At 48.5% G+C, this 20,705-nt stretch overlaps 1 protein-coding gene across 3 annotated transcripts; it reads right to left on the bottom strand.

Moving 5' to 3' along the window:
• Positions 1 to 71: 71 nt before the first annotated feature.
• On the bottom strand, positions 72 to 13,652 carry LOC135805795 (sodium/hydrogen exchanger 9B2-like). Of its 3 annotated transcripts, none has more exons than XM_065319895.1 (10): positions 11,689 to 13,652; positions 7,183 to 7,219; positions 4,852 to 6,017; positions 4,199 to 4,377; positions 3,694 to 3,800; positions 3,190 to 3,348; positions 2,621 to 2,729; positions 2,244 to 2,380; positions 1,610 to 1,687; positions 72 to 1,058 (listed from the first exon to the last, which is right to left on the bottom strand). In XM_065319895.1, the coding sequence occupies exons 1-10, from the start codon at positions 13,362 to 13,364 to the stop codon at positions 822 to 824; spliced, it is 3,885 nt and encodes a 1,294-aa protein (XP_065175967.1). In that variant the 5' UTR covers positions 13,365 to 13,652; the 3' UTR covers positions 72 to 821. The 3 variants fall into 3 exon arrangements, with proteins under 3 accessions (XP_065175967.1, XP_065175968.1, XP_065175969.1); XM_065319896.1 differs by lacking the exon at positions 11,689 to 13,652 and adding an exon at positions 9,008 to 9,469; XM_065319897.1 differs by lacking the exon at positions 11,689 to 13,652 and adding an exon at positions 8,853 to 8,975.
• Between the last annotated feature and the right edge of the window lie 7,053 nt (positions 13,653 to 20,705).

The raw sequence follows: 20,705 nt of genomic DNA, 5'->3' as shown, positions 1-20,705 counted from the left end.
ATGCTGCGTCATATCTGTTTTTTTTTCGGGCAGGCAGGCAGGCACGCACGCACACACGCACACTAGAAGGATGCTGGTGCTGCTGATTGTGCAGTGGCCTTTTAGAACCATAACAGAGGTGCCAACACGCACCAACTTGAGAACATCCAGCACCATTCAAGAGGAAATGGGAGCGGGAAAGAAAAGACGGGCCGCATGATCAGCCACTGTAAAAAAAAACACTAGGAACAAGACGGTCAAGCAAGAAATAAATCACTGACTGCAGAAACATCATATGTGAGCTTCATCAATTTCAACCTACACAAACACGGTATAGTATATAGGGAAATAATTTCAGACAGCTCATGCAGACAAATAATACAATCGACCCTGAGCATGCCGATTGAGATTGCCGGCCTAATCAAGGCTGTAGAAGTATATTCTAGTGTGACCATGTAAAAAATAACTGTTGTCATAAAGCAGATTTCATGTTGAGTTAAAATTTTATAAAATATATATTTTACTAGCTGTACCACCAACAAGGGGCATAAAGCCATAAACGATTGTGAAGTCTCAAAAAGGAAGAATAATCTTCATCTGCGGCATACTGCATGCCAGGCTTGAATAATAATAGATGTGTGTGAAGAAGGCTGTACATACACACGCGCACATGGCACGGTACCTGTTTCTTCCATCACCACATGGCCATCAAGAGAAATGACAGAACAGGAAAGGCTACAATTGTTTTTTAAACTTCCAGCAGCTACACCGTCAGTCTTGCACCGACATCGTCATGGCAACAACCCGCAAGCACGGATATGCGGGTGCGTGCAGACGGTGCTTCACACCGCAGACTCCTGCATCGATTGGGCAGATCCTGGTATTCGCCCATCACTAGCTGAGCTCCCAATGGACTGGTCAACCTCACTGCCAGACCGGGAAACTTGCTGCTGCTGCTGCTCCGTGTCATTCTCGGCTTTCTCCGCACCCTTCGCAAGCAGGCGCGGACCGGACAGTGAGATAGCAATGGAGCCAATAGGAGCCGTGAAGACGATGACCAGCACTGCTATGGTCAAGACCTAGTACAAACACACACATGCACACACGCATACACACACACACATACACACACACACACACACATGTAAAACACACAGTAGCATTTTTAAGGACATACTCAAACATTCTCAGTAGAGATGAGAGGGAGAGAGAGAGGGGGGGGGGGGGGGAGTAGCAGCCGAGCATTCAATGGACGAGTTTAATAATTCAACTTTAATTACACATTCTGGACCCAGGTTTGAAGGAATGGATTACGGCCGTGTAAATGAACAACTGGAAGGTTCCAAGTTATAGTAATAACTCGGATAGCAGGAAGGCTGGAAGTTGCAAGGCTGTTGGAGTGCGCATCCAAGCCGTGCTAGAGCTGATTGGCAGTTGTAGAACGTCAGTACTGTCGGCCAGTGCCGTGCAATGTTATCACATGAGCTGATTGTCAAGTAACTGGTGGTGTTAGTGGACATTATAGCGTAACTTTACTTGTAGTTCCTTGGTCTTTTCTTTGCTATGAATTAATCCTTGGCTCTCCATCCAAGTACTTCAAAAAGAAGTATGCATGTTTGCATGCACTTACCTTCCTTCCTAAAGCAATTTGCTCCGGCGTACCGCCTTGTTCAGTGGCTGTGTCCAGTGCAACGGATCCAATGGCTGCCTACAAAATCACAAATAGATATCACCGGTTTTTGAAAAGCTTCTCCAATGCCACACGTTACTAGTATGTGCATGCAGGGGGTGGGGGGGGGGGGGGGGTAATTGTACAAGGCACCGGTATACTAGCAACCCAAGCGCATGTGCCTATGTGTGAGACAAAACGACCCGCAAAATATAACAAATAACGCAAAAACTCACTCATAAGCGCATGGGCCTTGATGTGCGTCACTACGGCATCGGCAAAAACAAGACTTTTGCCTGCGAAAAACAGAGCGCCAGATCGGCTGTGAAGCGCCAGATCGGCTGTGAAGCGCCAGATCGGCTGTGAAGCGCAGAGGGTTGGAGCCTCCTTAATGGTTTGTGGATGGGTTGTTTCGACTCATTGCAACTGAACTACATGTACATGTATTCGCTCGTTGAAGCGTAGGAGGCTGTGATTTATTTGGATAAAGACAAACACGCACACACACACACACACACACACACACACACACACACACACACACACACACACGGGCACCACCATACTGCTGTGGATGTATTAGTACACTCCCTACCTGGACAGTAGCTTTAGGAAGCCAGGCCAAGGCGACAAACAACTTCTCCCTCAGGGTCAAGTTGTAACGAACGACACTGCAGGCTGACACAATCACCCGGAATAGCATTCCAATCCACAGGATACCGATAGCAGTGCCTGCCAAACAAGAAAGCAACATCAACACCACACATAGCAACTAAGAAATGCAGAATGGAGCATCAGCATTCAAATGACCATGAGAGCGCTCACACAAGACTATTGAAAGGGTTCATTTTCAATGCTGACAACTAGTAGGCGTTTGTCCTCCTGCAAGCCTGCTATCGCGTTTACACAACAAACTGCAAAAGACTAAAGGAGTATAAATGCAGACACAGCTGTTTTGTCATTCATGCTTACCTACAAAGCTTTCGCCCAAGATGTTCCGGTCAATTTCCGCACCTATGAGGCCAAAAAGCATTGGCTGGGCAAAGTGCCATAACAGTGCGAATGACCGTGCCACCATTTTCTTCATTGCAAGGGTCAGAATAGCACATGTAAACATAGACAGAAAACCAATCAAAGAGAGAGCATTAGCTGCACAGAAAACCAATCGGAGAGAGAGAGAGAGAGAGAGAGAGAGAGAGAGAGAGAGAGAGAGAGAGAGAGAGAGAGAGAGAGAGAGAGAGCGCGCATTTGCCGCGTTGCCATCAAAAGTTAAAGTGGCCACCACCGTGACTTTTACAGTTTTACTACTCCCAACTCTTTGTTTAAAGTAAAGGAACACATGGATATGAGTTTGGAGTAAAAATTTCACGTGTATTATTGGCTCAGCAACTCAGATGCTATGTGCCAAAAAGAAGAATGCTTGATAGAGGAAAACACATGTCCCAATTTACTGTGTTTCTACAAGTAGCATCCGGCCACTCAGATGCAGCTATGAACTAATACAAGTTGCAGCACTACCAGCGCATGTTATTGTCACTTACTCTGTCCTCATCTGGCCAGCCCCTGCCAGCCACAAACGCCATCACCAAACTTCCCAACGCACCGGCACCAGTGAAATGAACAAGACGGGTACCAAACACAGCTGTCAGGCCGCCGAAAAGCAGAAATATGATGCGATTTCGAAAACGATGACTGTTCGTCTGAACACAAAAAAGGCAAACAGAAGATTTCACGGATGTACCTACTGGGAGAAAATTGATGTGTGGCTGTCATTACGGATTTTGCACACTGATTACAAACTGAAAATTTTAAAACCAACAAAAACCATGCGCATGTACATCATGTACATCTTCGAGAATGGTGCAGAAACATGAAGATCAAGAAATTGCAATATGTGATAGCGTAACTTAACGCATAAGTTTCTACTGCCTATAAAAATAACAAACCAATACAAATTGACAGCGAAAATAGCCGAGGGCATGGTCCTACAACTGGGGGAGTCCAACCAAATGATAATGAGAATTACCCACTATATTCGCCCTTACCTTATCCGAGCTGGGAATATACCATGCTATGACACCAACAGCAGTTCCGCCTACAATGCCAGCCAAAAGCTCCAATGGCCCGCGTATAATGTTGAATGCCAGACTACCTGTTGAACGACAACGATCAAGAACACAACAAGCAAAGTCGAAACACAATAAAACCTCTCCACAAACATCTTACAATGAACATTTCCTCCCACTCAAGGAGATTCGCAAGTCAAAGAGGTGATTCACGTCATTCTAGCACTGAAGTCACGCCTTGTCAGCAGAATCATTAAATTATTGTACTTTGATACCAGAGATCACAGAAAAGAGAAATACTTCTCCAAACCCACTCATGACCGCACCAATCACAGAGTTTTCGGTACTGTACTAGTATTTATGACTGCATAGCATGTACGCGACATGCACATTATTATACTGAATGCAGGCTATAGTCTAGAATCCAGGGATCTCACATGGACATGGAAGTACAGAGCAGCCACGGATACAGAGCAGGACTCACCGCCTGTCGAAAAGACCAAACCGAGCGCTATCCCAAAGCCGCTGATGGCAATTACGTCATCAAAGGATGCCGCCGCAATGATCAGAGTGGGTATACCTTTAGCAATACCATACTCTCTTTCTTGTAAGCCAAGCAATGATGGTACAACAACAGCTGGTGAAACAGCAGCAATTACGAATCTGCATAGAGGAAAACATAGAAGGCAAAAACTAAAATCAGTTGTGAATGCAGGCAGCACGGCAACTCTTACCCGACGAGAAACTTCTATAACTTCCTTTATTTATACGTCATGTATCTCCATTCAAACCTGCAAGTCCAAATATATGTAGACTGTTCACTTGCGCAACGTGATACATTATAAAAATAAACGCCTAGTATTTGCTCAGGACAATACAAATTCACATGAACACAGATATTCGTTCAGAAAGTGGCAGACATCACGCAATTGCATTGTAAATAAAAAAGGGGGGTTGTCAACTGACAACTGCTCTATTTAGTTGCTATTCACTAATAACTAAATAGAGCGGTTGTCAGTTGCCAAACCCCCTTTTATTAACACAGATATTGTATGCAAAATAGCAAATAATGAACACAGAATGTAATTAATGTTACTCACAGACAATATGGAGCCCCGCGGGACAGCTGTCACTTACCCTAACATATAGCCCCATGCCCAGGGGAAGTCCAGAAGCAGATTGGCCAGCACTGCATCCACAGATGCCTCGACCAGACATGGAAGAAACGCCAGCCTCATTATAACAAACTTAGCCCGCTTCAACACGGATGGGTTTAGGCCAAGACCAGCTCGGACAAGAATTATAACAAGTGCCACGCTCCTCAGCGCGCTAGACCAGCTAGAGCGCAGATTGGACGTCAGCTCGCCACCGCCACTTGCAGCTGTCATCAATAACGGAGACATGGTCACATTACTAATATTGCTATCGTTTGTTGTGGTCCCTCCAGCAACAACGCTGGGAACATCAACTACATACACATTGCGCAAGAGAAATCCAGCCAGCAGCATGCCCAGAAGTGGAGGGAGATGAACCTGGCGCACAATGTAGCCTCCAAGGGCAGCTGCGGCAATCACTACGCTGATAGCGAACAGGAAACCATCTGCTCCGGGCAGCGCTGACTTGCCGGTGATGGTTGCTAGAGCTGCCCACGCTAAGATGCTGAGGAAGATACGGGTCAGCAAGCGTCCCCGCTCGCCGTGTATTGGCCAGGAGAAGAACCATCTTAGACACATGAAAGTCGATGCGCCACAGCCCAATTCCATGCATGATGCCCGCGTCGGCGGCGAACGAGACTTGTCTTCATCTGGATGAGACATGGCGTTCACCAGGCTGCTCGAACGAGTTGGAGAACGCTGAAGCTGCCGGTCGTCGCTGTCTGTGTTGTTCATACTCCTCGATGAGCTGGCATTGCTGCTGCCATGTGCTGGTGGAGTGTGTTCGGCTCTCCGGGCTTGAGACGCAGTGGCGGCGTTTCCTACTCCTAGCCACTTCCCTTGCGCCCTTGCTGGTAAACCCTGAACAGGTGGATCCCTACTAGAATGACGCTCCTCTACCGGGACAGGATTATTCGCGAGCTGTGCATTGGCACTGCCAGTAGGACCCTCAGGAGCAGTAGATCGACGAGTAGATAGATCAGGACTAGCACCGACACTGTCAATGTCAAGGTCGGTGGATGAGACTAATGCGCCAGAACCGGGAAACGACAGGCCTTGCTGCGGAGCTGCCACCAAGCCGCACGCATGAAAGTCCTCGATCAACTCCTCCGGTGCGACCGCAGCAGTGAAACTAAACCGACGTCCAGACTGCAGAGAAAAATTACAAAATATAAGACAGTGCATGCAGCAGAACACCATCATGCCAAAGAGTGTTCAAAATAGCAGCACAGAGGTGTCTCTATTTAGGGACCATCCGTAAATATAGATATTTATTTTAATAGGAACGAAAACTATCCATTTAGGGGGGAGGGGGTTGAGCGCCTGTTCATTTCTCGAAAAATATCGATGTACATTTTGCAAGCGTGAGCATGTCCAGAAAAAAGACCAAAAATATCGATACTGTTCAGGAGGACACTGCTAGTTTCTGTTGTGCATTGTCATCCAGTATGTATTCTAATAATAGCACAGCCACAGTATTCCAGGTAGCTTCTAAATGTAGGTGTTTGGACACGGACGGAGAGTTGGTTAGTAGTAGTTTCCTGCCATATTGAATACTTCTGCAATATTGGCCGTTTTTACCTTTGTGCATTGACGTGCCTCAGACGGCGACCACCCGGTGATTGTCTGAGCGGTTATCTGCGGTTTTTCTTTGTTAACCGTGCAGCGGAATTGTTCACTGTATTTTATTCCAATTGTTTCCTTTCGTCTGTGTTTGGCTCCTGATATGCTGGCTGTGTGCTTTCAACCTACCATAAGAATCGCTGCGCTCCCATTATTCCATCAGATGATGATGCGATGAAGCATTCAGTTTTCTTGCAGTTGTTGCTAGAGTCGGTGTTACGTTTATTTCTTGTACTTGTGTGAAAAGATCGAAGAACACCACCTATCGAAAGGCGTGTGTTGTATGAGTGTCTACAGGGACATTATTAGCAGTTCGAAACTGAATAGAAGGGGCGTTCTCCATCACTCCGAGGCCTTGTTGTTGTGGATTGCCGATAGCGGATTCGGCGGATCTCGTGATCCTCCATAACAGATACTATGTACCATTTGTATGTGTTCGTTTCTCAGGGAGGGGGAGGGGGTTGAAGAGAAACAACTAGTTTTCGTTTCTAAATAAATATCGGTATTTACGGAAGGCCCCTTAGTGTACATGTACCTACTGGGATGATGATAATAAACTACATGTACATGTATACAGTAGCAGCACGTGACTAACACTTACAGTGTTACAAAATGTCATGTACGAGTCATGTTTATCAATCAACAACACGCCTAGCAAATATTAAACTTTAATTTACACTGTAGTACATACCCTTCTCAATTCAGACGGCTCACCGCCAGACAAAAAGCTGAATAAACATAGGAAGCAAAGTATGTGCACAAAGCAGTGTCACGGAGAATACACGAATACATGTGGCTGACATGCATATGAACACACATGCACACACGCCGGTGTGGAGACACATACAAGTACCCCCCCCCCCCCCCATACACACACACACGTGCATATATAATACACACACACACACACACCATGTACCATGTATACGCCCGTCGCAAGAGAAGCACGCAAATCTGCAAATGCACTGGATGTGCACCCACAGATTTTCTCTTATAGCAACGATAGCGGATCTGATTCTGATTGAAACAGATCAAGACAAGCGCCAAATCACTGTCTAATCCACACAACTGGCGAAGCCATGTGAATCGACCCCCCAACGCACACCTGGTCTACACCACACGGAGTACATCGGAATAGGACGGCCAAGACAGTTACCTATGCACACCCTACACTTGCTGGGGTAACCAGTATAGACAGCACGCTGCTTTGATAAAAGCAGACACTAGATGCACTGGTACCTTGAAGTGAAATTGGAGTTATTCTACCAACCAGCCTCGGCAACTGGGTACTGGGAACCCAGGGCCAACAGACGTACCAACAACCTCAGCCATGAAAGCTATATAGTAACGACACACTGGATTGTGGAGCCGAAACTAGTCCAACTTCCAAAATGCTTTGGCAAGAGGGTAGCCTTCCGACAGGTTGGACACACACACACACACACACGTGCATATATATACACACACCTCAGACCTCAGACCTGCCCATCGCGGAAGCGATGATAGCGAACAGCTATGTTAGACATAGCAACTTGTGCTGGGATTACACCATTCAACAGCTTGCAAGACTAATGAATTGACTGCCACTATTTTTAGCCTGGTATCCACCACACAGCTGATTGAAGTGTTTTTTTCTGGCCAGTGAAACCCTATTTTTCATTTTCCATTTTTTCCTTTTCTTTTTTTTCTTCGTTTTTTTCTACACACACCACACCACATACTCCGGCATACACTGGTTGTTGGTAACCACCCAGGAGAATGAAAGAAAAGTCAGGAAGAGTCCGAGAAAGAGAAGAAAGACGTGTGCGACCATAATCGTCGGGAATTGAACCCGCAACCTCTCGATTGGAAATCGACTGCATATACCACTGCACCATATGGGACACACACACACACACACACACACACACACACACACACACACACACACGTGCACATACACACATGTACATCCACTTGGGTATGCATACCCCAGCCACGCAGGTACATTGTATGTGTGCACCAAGTATCACCAAGAGTACATAACCCCCCAGAGTGTGCAACTCCCACATACCCTGCTGTCCCGACAGAATTTCAAGTTGACGTCATTATTTATGACGCAATGCTCCTTGCACCAGTGATTTACAACATGTGTACGGGTGTCAACGCATCACACGTTTTTCTTTGCAATAATTTGTACAGGATCGATCAGCTTCGGTCAACCACAGGTTCCGGATTCGTCTGATAATCCGTGTACAGTGCGCATTGCATCATCAAAATGACGTCAACTTGAAATTCTGTCGGGACAGCACCCATAGTGGAGTGGCACACTCTGGGGGGTTATGTACTCTTGGTATCACTGGTATTCTGCAGTACATGTACCTTGTGGGACAGCTTAGTTTTACCATGAGAATTCAGTGTACAATTATTATTCCTGCGATGAAGAACCAAAAATGGACCCACAGAGGAAAGATAGCACAATGTTGGGCCAGTATGTATACATTGTATGTTAGTGCCTAGACTATAGCACAACGTACCTTTCACCGAAAGGAGGAGTTTCAACAAATGGTGGGATGCACTCAATAGAAAAGTGTTTAGCCATAACACTCAGACACCACCCCTAATTGGTAGCCTTGCATGCCAGCAGTATCCAAAGCAGTCCAGCACAGCTCCTCATGACAGGTGCTGTTACTGCTAGCTGATATTCAAATACCATCTCGAGTTTCATTCAATTAGATAACTCAGAACTATCCAGGGAAACGATACAGTGTCATTTGTTCTCCACTAAGGGAGGATCTACTAAAGGTGCCCTAACATAGCGAACAACAATCATTGTGGGCGAGTGAAGACGGGAAATCAATGGCAACTGCAGAAGCTGCGATTGGTGATCATGTTCCCCAAGAACTCGTCGCAGACATGCTTGACAGAGGTATGACCCCGTCCAATGTAATTTGCCAGCAGCTGATTTTAGTCTCGCACACAGCCTGCATGACAGCCCACCGCCACCTTACCAGACCACGATAAGTACACTAACCTGCTGACGGACTGTCACAACCTCTCCACTTTCCCACAGGGAACGACAACGACGACGTTGCAAAACACTTGCGTCAATATGCAATGGAATTAGGAAAGCAGATTATAATTTGCAACATGCAACTCACATTCACTCCGATTGGACGGCAAGAAAGCACACAGCGAAGTAAATCCAGAGTACATGTATCCTGACAAGGAATTACCTTCCACGTAACTCGTTGTCTACACTGAGCTACTTGTCTGCAATTCAAATGTAGAGGTAGATCTACCTGACTCAGATACAAAATTTCGTCTTCTTTTGAGAAACAAGATCAGCGCGACAGCATGCCATAATGGCGCCATGGGGGCCGCACGCCTCCCTCGAACCGCCACAGGCTCGAACATACATCACGTAGAGTCTACGTAGAGTCTACATGGTCTACGTAGAGGACCAAAAAGGTCCAAAGACAAAGTGACATAGAAGATCATGATGATGGGTGGCGTTTTTGTCAACTCTTTTGGAGTTCTGTTGAGTGTTGTGGTGACCAGCTAGCTAGTCGTAGTACTCCCTAGTTGCGACCATATTGATTATTGGACCAGGGTCTACATCAGTCCAGCTACCAGGGAGTTATGAGTCCCTGTCCTTCCTTGGTCGCGTTGATCTACGAGTCGGAGTGCGAAGACATGAACTAGATCATAATCCCCGGGACCTACAGATATGTTCGGAATGTATGCCTACCGGCTCATGATCTGTGTTATACTTATGCCAAGAGTACATAACCATGCACTCTTCAGTCTTGCTTATGCCAATGTCCGTCCACAGTCTGCACCGACCATGAGTCAACCAATGGCAATGGGCAATATCATGAGTCACTTGATACTGGACTGAACTGGGCACTCCTCTTTCAGCGTCTGGATCATTCCGGACTCACACCGGGACTCACGAAGGAAATCATTTACAAAATGTCGCTAACGATCGCTCAGTGTACAGGTACTCCACAGGGTAGTGGTGCAGCCATGGCAAGTCAGTGCCAACGGCAGGGACTCTGTTCTCAGCAGCTCCCTAGATGCTGGCTGTCATGACCTGCCAGACTGCCACCAGACAAAACTTGTCTTGTACCATCATTGTGTAGTCTACATGGCTGTGCCTGAGTCAGTTCCCAGCGTGACCATGAGATGAGATTTCCCGGCCCGGAGAGGCTCATCAATGTACATGCCGTGTCGGCATGGAAGGCCTATTCTGACATACTCAACCAAGACAAGCGACATAAGCGGTAGTTCGAAGACTTCGAACCCTAGGCCAACTGACTGACTGAAACTGATGCAGCACTAAGTAGGAAGTACCTGTATAGCCAGTCGATGACCCTTTGATTACCACTCAACTTACCCGGGTTACGACCCTAAACTACAGTACCGTATAGCGCTAAAGAACGTAGTGACAAAAAAACACAAGCTAGAATTACTGTTAAGGTACGCGGCAAAAAGAATTTTAAACTGTGCCGTCAGACTAGAATTAATTCACCAAGCACAGTATACCAATATATACGCAGTGGCTCCACTGCGCAGAGACTGCTGTACGGCATGAAAATAAGAACAGCCTAGGCTGTGTAATTATGATACTGCTGGGCTCCCCTCTCACCGGCCAAAATAGAGTATGGCTATGCAGGTGCTGACCAATTTGCCGCGAGTGAATTATTCTACCACGCCGGACTGTGTCAGTGAATACTACGGTACACTGAATACATCTGTTGAGTGATATAATGCGTAAACCGGCTGCCGTAAAGGCATCGCAATTTGGGATGCCTGGCATGCTTGGACTCCCGACAAGGAGCGTACAACCAGCACTACCTGTACTTGAACTGATGTTCCCCGCAGATCTTCTTTCCCAGCCTGGTCCATTCTCTAGAAACCTCCATGCAGGAAATATGTGTGTTGGCAACAGGTTGCATCACATGCTGCCCACAATGAATTACTCGGAAACCTGGAGGAACCGTGTCTCTGTGCCAGGCATGAGCTTATGGTCACATGTGTAAGAACACATAGTGTCATATCAGGTAGGAATGCATCACGGGTGGTGACACACTGCACTATGTCTATGATAGCAATCAGGGAGCCCCAGACACTGATATTGACATTCCCAAATACACTGATCCCATGCCTCTAAATGACCATGTGCAGAAACTCCACTCAGGGCAAACTCACTTACCCGCCATCAAATCTCAACTGCGGTCCTCGCTCTAGCTGATGCTTGGAAAAGCTGCTCACCAATGGTGATCGAATAGGACGAGGCTGACGGCCAAGTTGGCGGGGCCTGGCTGGTTCCGGAGATTGCGGGTAGGTATTCACGGGCACGTGGTCTTCTCGTACAGGCTGAAGTGGATCTGAAGATGGCACTGGCACGCGTGCTCCTCCAGGAGCTGTATGATAGTACCCTCTACCATCGACCCAGTTTTGTCCCGGACTGGCACTGGATGTGCCCTGTTGAATATGAGGAGTTAGAGCCGGAGTCTGTGGCAACGCCGTTCGAAAAGAAGTAGCTTGCGTTGTTGCGTGGCCGAAAGAGACGCGCTTCTTTTTTGCCCTGCCTGTGGTGTCGCTGGACGCCATGTCTTGCATCTGTGCACTCAGTCCAGACGGAGGGCCAGCCTGACCAGATAACACCATCGGGTGAGTATTCACAACCTGTTGCATAGCCGTTTGCCTGGGTGCTAGGACCGGGATTGCAGTTAGATCTAGAGCAGAGTGTTCATGGAGCAGAGGCAGGTCAGCCTGAGGTGAGGGATCACCAGCAAGGGGTGGCACCGTGTGCTGTACTGAAAAATCCAGCCTGCGTCGTGGACCAGCACTCGCCTGCCTATGTGGGCCTGGGGCAAAACCTGCCATACTCTGTCTTCCAATCACCGGAGTGGACCGCTGATGCAGGCCCATTTGCTCTCCCTGTCTCCCAATCTGCCTTGTAGGGTTAGAACTTGCTTGGCTTGAACTGAGCTGCGGTAGTGATGCAGCTGTGTTCATGCCAGTGGGAACATGCACTGCATGCTGATGTGGAGTGTCGTTGAGCAGGAAGTCAGGCCTGGTGCGCCGTTGCTGCACTGGATGAGACCTGTACCGCGGACTGCTGCGCTCAAAACCTCCTGTATTCACGTTGGCAAAGAGAACTGAGCCAGAGCCCATAGCTTGTGTTGGTCTGGGTCGTGCTACACTATGTCTCTGACCACCTGCTGGTGGTGCGAGCTCCTCTGTTCTGTAGTTTCCGGCTGTAGGTCCGGCTGTCGCATCCGAAAGCATCCTCTTCCTGCAGTTAGCATCATCTATCGTAGGCACCGATCCCACCATATTACCATGCACGTCATGAACTACATGCCTCGGGCTTTCCTCCACTGCACTTCTGTTGCTTTGCACGGTAGCCGCGTCGTCTTGTAGTGTATTCTCGACCTCGGAACCATCTGCGCCCGTGAGCTGGTGATGTGTGGACGACCGATGTCGACTAGAGCCTCTTGACGATGAATGTGGCGAAAGGATGACAGTTGGTTGAGTAGGTACCGCTGCAAGAGCTAGAGGTTTTGCCGGTATAGCCGGAAGCTCTCTCCGGCTAACGCTTGCCTTCCGTTGGGCCGCCGTGGGCGATTGTCCTGACTTGGCATTGCCGCTACTATTTGCAGTGTGGCCTAGTGGAGCGTTCACACTGGTCGTGGCGGTGCCTCGACTCTGAGACGCTGGTATTTCATCCTCCACCTCTGATACCTCTTCCGTGGTTTCTAGTGCCGGTCGCAGCTTGCTACCGGCCGCCAAGCAGCCGGGAACGCTGAGAAAAACCGAGTCGTTCGAATCCTTCCTGCTCGTCGAGCGCACTTTCAGTTGGGACGACTTCGACTTGTTCATGGCGTCCGCATACGTTCCGAGGTGTGCTTGCCCCGACTCCACCCGTACCCTGGAGCTTCGTGAACTGTTCAACTACAAGTACAATGTAAACCGTGAAACACTGGATACTTTGACAAGAATGTAACAAAGAGCACACTCAGTACGACTTAGATCTACAGCCTGTATGTATTGTAAACTCTAAAGCCTAAGGTCGCTACGACCGACGAGCCAAGTGCCCTGGCCTTGTTGTGGGTTGTGGACGCCGACTTCTCAAGTCAGTATGTGATGACTTTTGATTCTTCATGACATACAATGACTGTACTGTATACAAGTCATGTTGTAACGTTTAGTTGTGTTGACTCTGACTCCGAGACCTTACCCTTTTTTTAGCACAGTCGACGACAACAGTCATAATCATTACTACATTAGCACATGATGTAGCACCTACATCAGACTCTATTTGCACCAAAAAAAACGAGCATTACTAAGTTCTACTGTATACAGTAGACCTACAATAAGTACTAGGCTAGGTGCCAATGACTGGCCTCACCGTGACCAGTGTCAGGAGTCAGGACGCTCCATTGCATCAAGCTTGTAATGTTAAGAATGCCGTCGTTCTTGGAATCGACGGTTTGCCTCAGGACCATCACACTCGCAGTCTGTAACTGCTGTACTGTCTGTGTCGACAGCTTTGTGGCTGACCTCAACGATGCAGATGGAGCACACAGACACACACATACATGCCACGGACCACCGCACATAATACATGCCACGGATCACCACAACAACAGACAGAACACTCGCCAGTAGTAAAACTACAACTTGTACAAGCTACCGGTACCGGTCAGCCACTAATATTAAAGGGGAAGTTAAGGCAAAAATCAAAATTTCACCAGTTGTAGTCTTCGGGGTGCTGAGTCGAATGGTCTTGGTCCGAGAAAGCTGAGACGCTCCCTTCCTACTTGAATCCCAATCGAACTCGCGCACTTCCACCGAAACTGGGTGACTGCGCCCTACGAGATGGGGATTTGTATGCAAAATGTCACTAAAAGCGCCATTTCGTTCTTATAAAAGCACGGATGACCGCGATTGGCCCATATGTTGTAGTCTTTTGGTCGCTGAGTCGACTGGTTTTGGTCCGAAAAGGCTGCGATGCAGCGTTCGCCCCTAATTCCCAATCGAACATGGTTGAACAAGCGGTCACGTGCTCCTGCGTACACCAGTCACCTGGTCACCGTGCCTGCAGGGTACAACTTACAGCCTGTTTGACCTTTTTTGGGTGCAGTCCTGTCACTCGAGTTGAACCTTGCAGCTTGGTGTGAAAGTTGTCGCCTGCTGGCGTGGTGACCAGGTGATTTGGGCACCCAGGAGCACGTGACCGCTTCTTCAACCATGTTCGATTGGAAATATAGGAGGAACGCTGCATCGCAGCCTTTTCGGACCAAAACCAGTCGACTCAGCGTCCAAAAGACTACAACATATGGGCCAATCGCGGTCATCCGTGCTTTTATAAGAACGAAATGGCGCTTTTAGTGACATTTTGCATACAAATCCCCATCTAGTAGGGCGCAGTCACCCAGTTTCGGTGGAAGTGCGCGAGTTCGATTGGGATTCAAGTAGGAAGGGAGCGTCTCAGCTTTCTCGGACCAAGACCATTCGACTCAGCACCCCGAAGACTACAACTGCTGAACTGGTGAAATTTTGATTTTTGCCTTAACTTCCCCTTTAATAATACTGTGGCACTAAGCTCTGTCCCTCTTCGACGGTGTGCCATACAGGTAGATCTACATGACGCTGTGCGTGCGCGCACATACATGCAGACACGCCCCCCCCCCCCCCCCGCGCGCGCACACACACACTCACGCGCAAACACACCTGGTCCTGGTCCTGGTAAACACTGCCATTACGGTCACGTGTCCCCTCGCGGGGCCGACAACATGGAAAACGACGCGCGACGGCAGAAAGTCGGCAGTCGAGTCTGCCGAGAGATCAGGGACCATGTTCAATCGGCATGACGAGAGAGCCATCTCCGGCAGCTATGGATTTGGAATCCACGACTCGCACGAGTAGAGCGGCAGCATCGGCCACAGGCCCCACAGTGGGCCTTGCAGCATGAGAGAGCGAGCCGCACACGCTGCGGCGGAGGAGTCGCCTGAGCAGCAATGGTAGACACCGCCGCCCGGCACGGAGCCCGAGACGATGTCGCGGGGAGCATCCGGGAGTTGGGGCACTTGTGGACCGCCAAACCTCCGGCACTGCGGAACCAGCGCTCGCAGGAAGAACATTGTCGGCTACCTCTCTGTTCTGATACAGGTTTGCGGCGCTCATCGAGGCATTTATGACGAGGCAAACCACTCCTGGAGAAGAGACGGCCACACTCGGCACAAGGTATCCGCAGGGGCTCACAAACGGGTTCGGGCGGGGGCAGAACACTGCAAGCGGCCCGCCATTCCCGTCTATCCTGGGCCAAGTCATACCATAATGAGGCATTCGTCGATGCCCAACGTCGCCAGATCCTTCCGCGCAGCATCGCGCCACCTTTTCCTCGGGCCGCACATTGGACGGACAGGATGTAGGGTGCCAAACAGTAGTTGACGCGGGGCACGCTCCTCATGCATTCGCACAACATGCCCAAGCCACTCCATGCGGCGCGATGTCAGCAGGCTGGGGATGTCACGGGGCTGGCGCGGATTCCACCGCTCCAGAACATCAACCCTGGTCAGTCGTTCGTCCCAGACACACACACACACACACACCGAAGTCATTGATCCTGACGTGCACTACCTTACTAACCCTGTTGTACTTTTTTGCAGGCTTCCATGATCCGGTGTCACCATGGTCACTGTTATGTGGGATAGCGCACTTGAGAGAGAAGGAACAGCGCTGGAGGGGTTAGCATTCGCGCCAATTCCAATTCCCAGGTCATTGACGGAATCCGGGCGTGGCCAAGTCGACTTAAGTCGGGCATGCATCCATGCCCCGACTGACAGTACCTACCTGGATGAACCGCACTGGTGCTTCCTGGAGCTGCTGACTAGGAAAAAATTATATAGCCGGAAATTATGGCAATGAGCTCCCTGGCCAACGATGGCGGTCACAGCAGCACCCGGAGAGACAACCAGCAGGTGAGCTGGTGAGGATGACTGGTAGTTACGCACTGCACCAGTGCACCTTACACCTTACACACGTGATGTGCACAGACACACACACACACACACACACACACACATACACGCACGCTAGGCACCGGCGGATTATGCCGGCATAATTATTGGCATAATTTGATGGTTGAAAATTTGGACTGCATAATTTGGCATCCTCTCGGAGGTAGGAGCATAACTACACGATTATACCACAATTCTAGTATAATAGGCTATACAATTGTGTACAATGAACCTGATCAGTGCTGGTGGTCTGCATGGCAAAGGGTTCGGAGGTCATGCAGATAGTGTTTTCAATGAAAAGCAGGGTAGAAATCATGGCAATGCATTATTGTATGCTCGAACTCGTCTTCTTCAAAGTTCTTTCTCACACTGACACAGTGCATCATGAAGATGCGAGTGAATCAGCCTTCATCAGGTATCCCGGGGCGGACGAGATACATGTACATATAGTGGTGGGTAGTCCGCAAAACTCCGTGTACATGTACATGATTGTACATTACATTTGTACATTATGCATGTTTATACGAAGTCATGACCAGTCTGGATTTTAGCAGCCATGATATGACTGCAGGCTACGGATATTGCTCTAAATTGATGTATAGATGATGTTCGGTCATGATGGAAGGAGACGTGGAGCTAGGGAGAGATGAGCTGATTACTCGCAGGGTGAGGCCCAGGGTGACATCGGATGGACGAGTATGATGATTACGAAGACAGTTGAACATGATAATTTTCAAAGGTAACTCAAACTAATTTAGCAATGAAATAATATTTTTACTGAAGTACAAAAGAAATCAAGTAATGAATAGAAGAAGTATTGCATGTTTTCTCTTTTCCATGTTGACCTCTTAGGGCCTGGTCAGACTGCGGCAAATTTTGGTTGCCTGACGAAAAAAGAACAGCGTCCAGAATTAGAATCGCGATCACACGACACACGTGGGGAGAATGAAAATTCAAACTTCATTTCGAGCGTCAAGTGGTAATCTCCACGAACGATGTCAAATTCCTTCACCTTGGGGATCACCAACACCTTCAGTGCAATCCTTGCAACCATCCTTATGAGTTTTGTTGTTGTCCGTGGCCAATAAGCTCCTCAATATCGAGATGAAAAAAATCAGTGAATATCAGCGTCAATTGCGTATCAGCGTCAAACTCCTGTTTGGAGCGGAAAAGCGTGGCCCGCTCTTGCTCTTTTTTGGAGCGTCGACTCTCGCTTTTGCCGCTCTGGGGGCAAGTTACTATGGAGATTCGGATTATAATCCCAGGATTATTTCGATTTTGCCGCAGTCTGACCAGGCCCTTACATGCATGGACACCTTGCCCTTGGTATGGGGATACTCATGTACATGTATTTTCTTGTACTTATGGCCACTTGCAACTTGCAAGTACGAAAAATGGCACAATTTCCCGAACGTTGAGGCTCCATAAGTACAACAAAGTGAATATATATCCCCGGGTGCCAAAGCATAATATGAGGATTTTACGAGCATAATGCGAGAATCCATGAAAGCATAATTCCTTGATTTCGCGAGCATAATCCGCCGGTGCCTAACGCACGCACATTGCACCTTATACCTTGCACACACATGCACGCACGCACACTGCACCTTGAACCTTACACATGTACGTGCACACACACACACAGACACACACACACTCCCTCTCTCTCTTTCTCTCTCTCTCTCTCTCTCTCTCACACACACACACACACACACACACACACACCATTGGACCATTGGACGCCCATCGCCGGAGGCGATGATAGCGATGCTACAGCAGAAGCCATAGCAACTTGTGCTGGGATTGCACCATTCAACAGCTTGCAAGGCTGAAGAATTGGCCGCCACTATTCAGCCTGGTCTACACACACACACACACACACACACACACACACACACACACACACACACACACACACGCGCGCGCGCGCGCAAACACATACCATACCTGCCAAGTACTGAGAGTGCTTTTCTGGATCGCCATGGCAAAATCCCGGGATTTGCTTTGGTTTCTCGGGATATGTCATATTTTTACCAAAAAAATCCTTTTTCAACTTTTGATGGCACCAACATTTCGAAAATAGATGATTGATGGTGATCATCGGATCACACTTACACATGTTCAAGACTCAAAGAAGGAGGTTTTTCAGAGACAGTTCATGGAAGGAGCACTAGAACATGTAGATCCACTGGTACTGCAGGCTATGGCGGTCCAATAAGGACAATAACTGGCCTGTGACAAGTCATTTGAAGTGCTCCAAGTACAATATCAAGCTTGTTTCTTGTACAGTGAATTTCGGGATAATCGACAGGAATTTCGGGATCACGGGAGTTCATCCAAAATTGCGGGATAATCCCGAAAAAATCTGGATACTTGGCAGGTATGACATACACACGCACACACACACACACACACACACTACTACTACTACTATGTACAACTGCCACAAAATGGCCACGTCGCTCCCAGAAGCGGGAGACAACAGCGAGAAAAAAGAAACAAGGAGAATAATTGAGGTGAAAGGGGACCGTTCTACACATAGCTAGTGTTTCTGTCTTCGGTGGCGGGTGAGGTCCTGCGGGCGGGAGAATCGTTCGTTACATATGCTGCATTGAATGGGCAGATTAGTCACACACACACACACACACACACACACACACACACACACACACACACACACACACACACACACACACACACATACACACACACATACACAAACTGCACCTTGCACCTTACACACGCACATGTATGTGCATACACTCACGCATACCGTGATATGTGCACACACGTGCACACACACACACACATCTACCTACCGGCATGCAAGGCGAAGTCACGCCTCTGTCCATGTAAGCAAAGCCGGCGGCAATATGCTGACAAGGGGCTCCCGACCTTGCGGCAAATGTAAGAGGTCCTGCAGCGGCCCCTAAAGCATGTGACTGCCCATCGCAGCAGGCAAAACGAAACCCGGGGGCATAACTCACCCATCACGGTAAAATACACCAAGTCTTTGTTTTTGTGTACAACCAAAGCAGCTAGTGACTTCAGAAATATGGCCCTAGTTGCCCTCCACACCCGAGGTCGAAAACAGGTCACTGTGGGGTGAATGATGCTCTCTCCACCTTGTTGACTCTGGCACCATACATCGCCTTCTTCTTTCCGTCTGCTGTGTTCTCAGGGGGGCTACGGATTTTCGGACGAGACACAAAGGATGGCCTAATGTCAGTGACCCTTACATCAAAAAAGGTCACAGTGCCCTGCTGCCGCGACAGAAGCCCCTAGCCCATATGTCCAGGCGTGCCTCTGGCTGATGCCGTGATTAGCCGAGGTGGCAGAGATGCCCTCACCTTGTAGTGGGAGCAAACGTGGCTCGATCTCGACATCGGGCAGTTCCTCCTGCAGTACGCCAGCCACTGAAGGTCCCGGAGCTCGTTATGGCGAGCCGACAGATAACCGCCGGTCGGGCACGCGAGGGTGTGGTGTGTAGTCATGGACTTCCCCCCAGACAATGATCACATACCGTCTTTCCAGTGACAGACCATAGCGTATGCATAGCGCGTCTCTGAACTTCCGACTACAGAAGCCCCCGAATCGCGTCGGGAGGGACAGAAGTTGTCTCTGCGAGCTGTCAGCTGCCATTCCCTGATCCAAAAGGGCAGAGGACTCGAGAAATATTGCACTCACTACAGTCCATTCAGAAAAAAATGGGTCCTGGCTCTGGCGAGCTCCCGTATTTGGCGATTTTTCGTGATTTCATCGTACACAGTGCAGTGCTGCGAACTTTGAAATTTGAAAAAGGGTCCAAAAGGGTGCCTGAACTGGGGTTCGAACCGCAGAATGCACTGTTGCAGGCGGGGTCAAACGGCCTGGATTTTGATGGTTTTTTCCAATTCAGTGCTTTTGGGGCAAAACCTGGCCGAAATCCTATTCTTGCTATGGCTTGCTTTTTGGACAAAAAAACTTCAGAAACATAATTGGAAGAGGATTCCATATGGGATTGCAGAAAAAAATTCTAAAAAAACTCAACGTTTGACCCATTTATGGCCAAAAGCTAGAAGTTCATTTTTTCTGAATGGACTGTAGTGAGTGTACATGCCCCACCCCCAGGCAAGTGTAGTTTCATGGTTCGACCTGTAGTTGTTCATGGTAGCACGGTATTCATGCCAGGGAGTCGTAAAACCGTCCGACTCCCTGG

The sequence above is a fragment of the Sycon ciliatum genome, chromosome 1 (assembly GCF_964019385.1).
Source record: "Sycon ciliatum chromosome 1, ocSycCili1.1, whole genome shotgun sequence".
Classification (NCBI taxonomy): Eukaryota; Metazoa; Porifera; class Calcarea; order Leucosolenida; family Sycettidae; genus Sycon; species Sycon ciliatum.
This window is presented reverse-complemented; position numbering and strand designations above follow the sequence as displayed.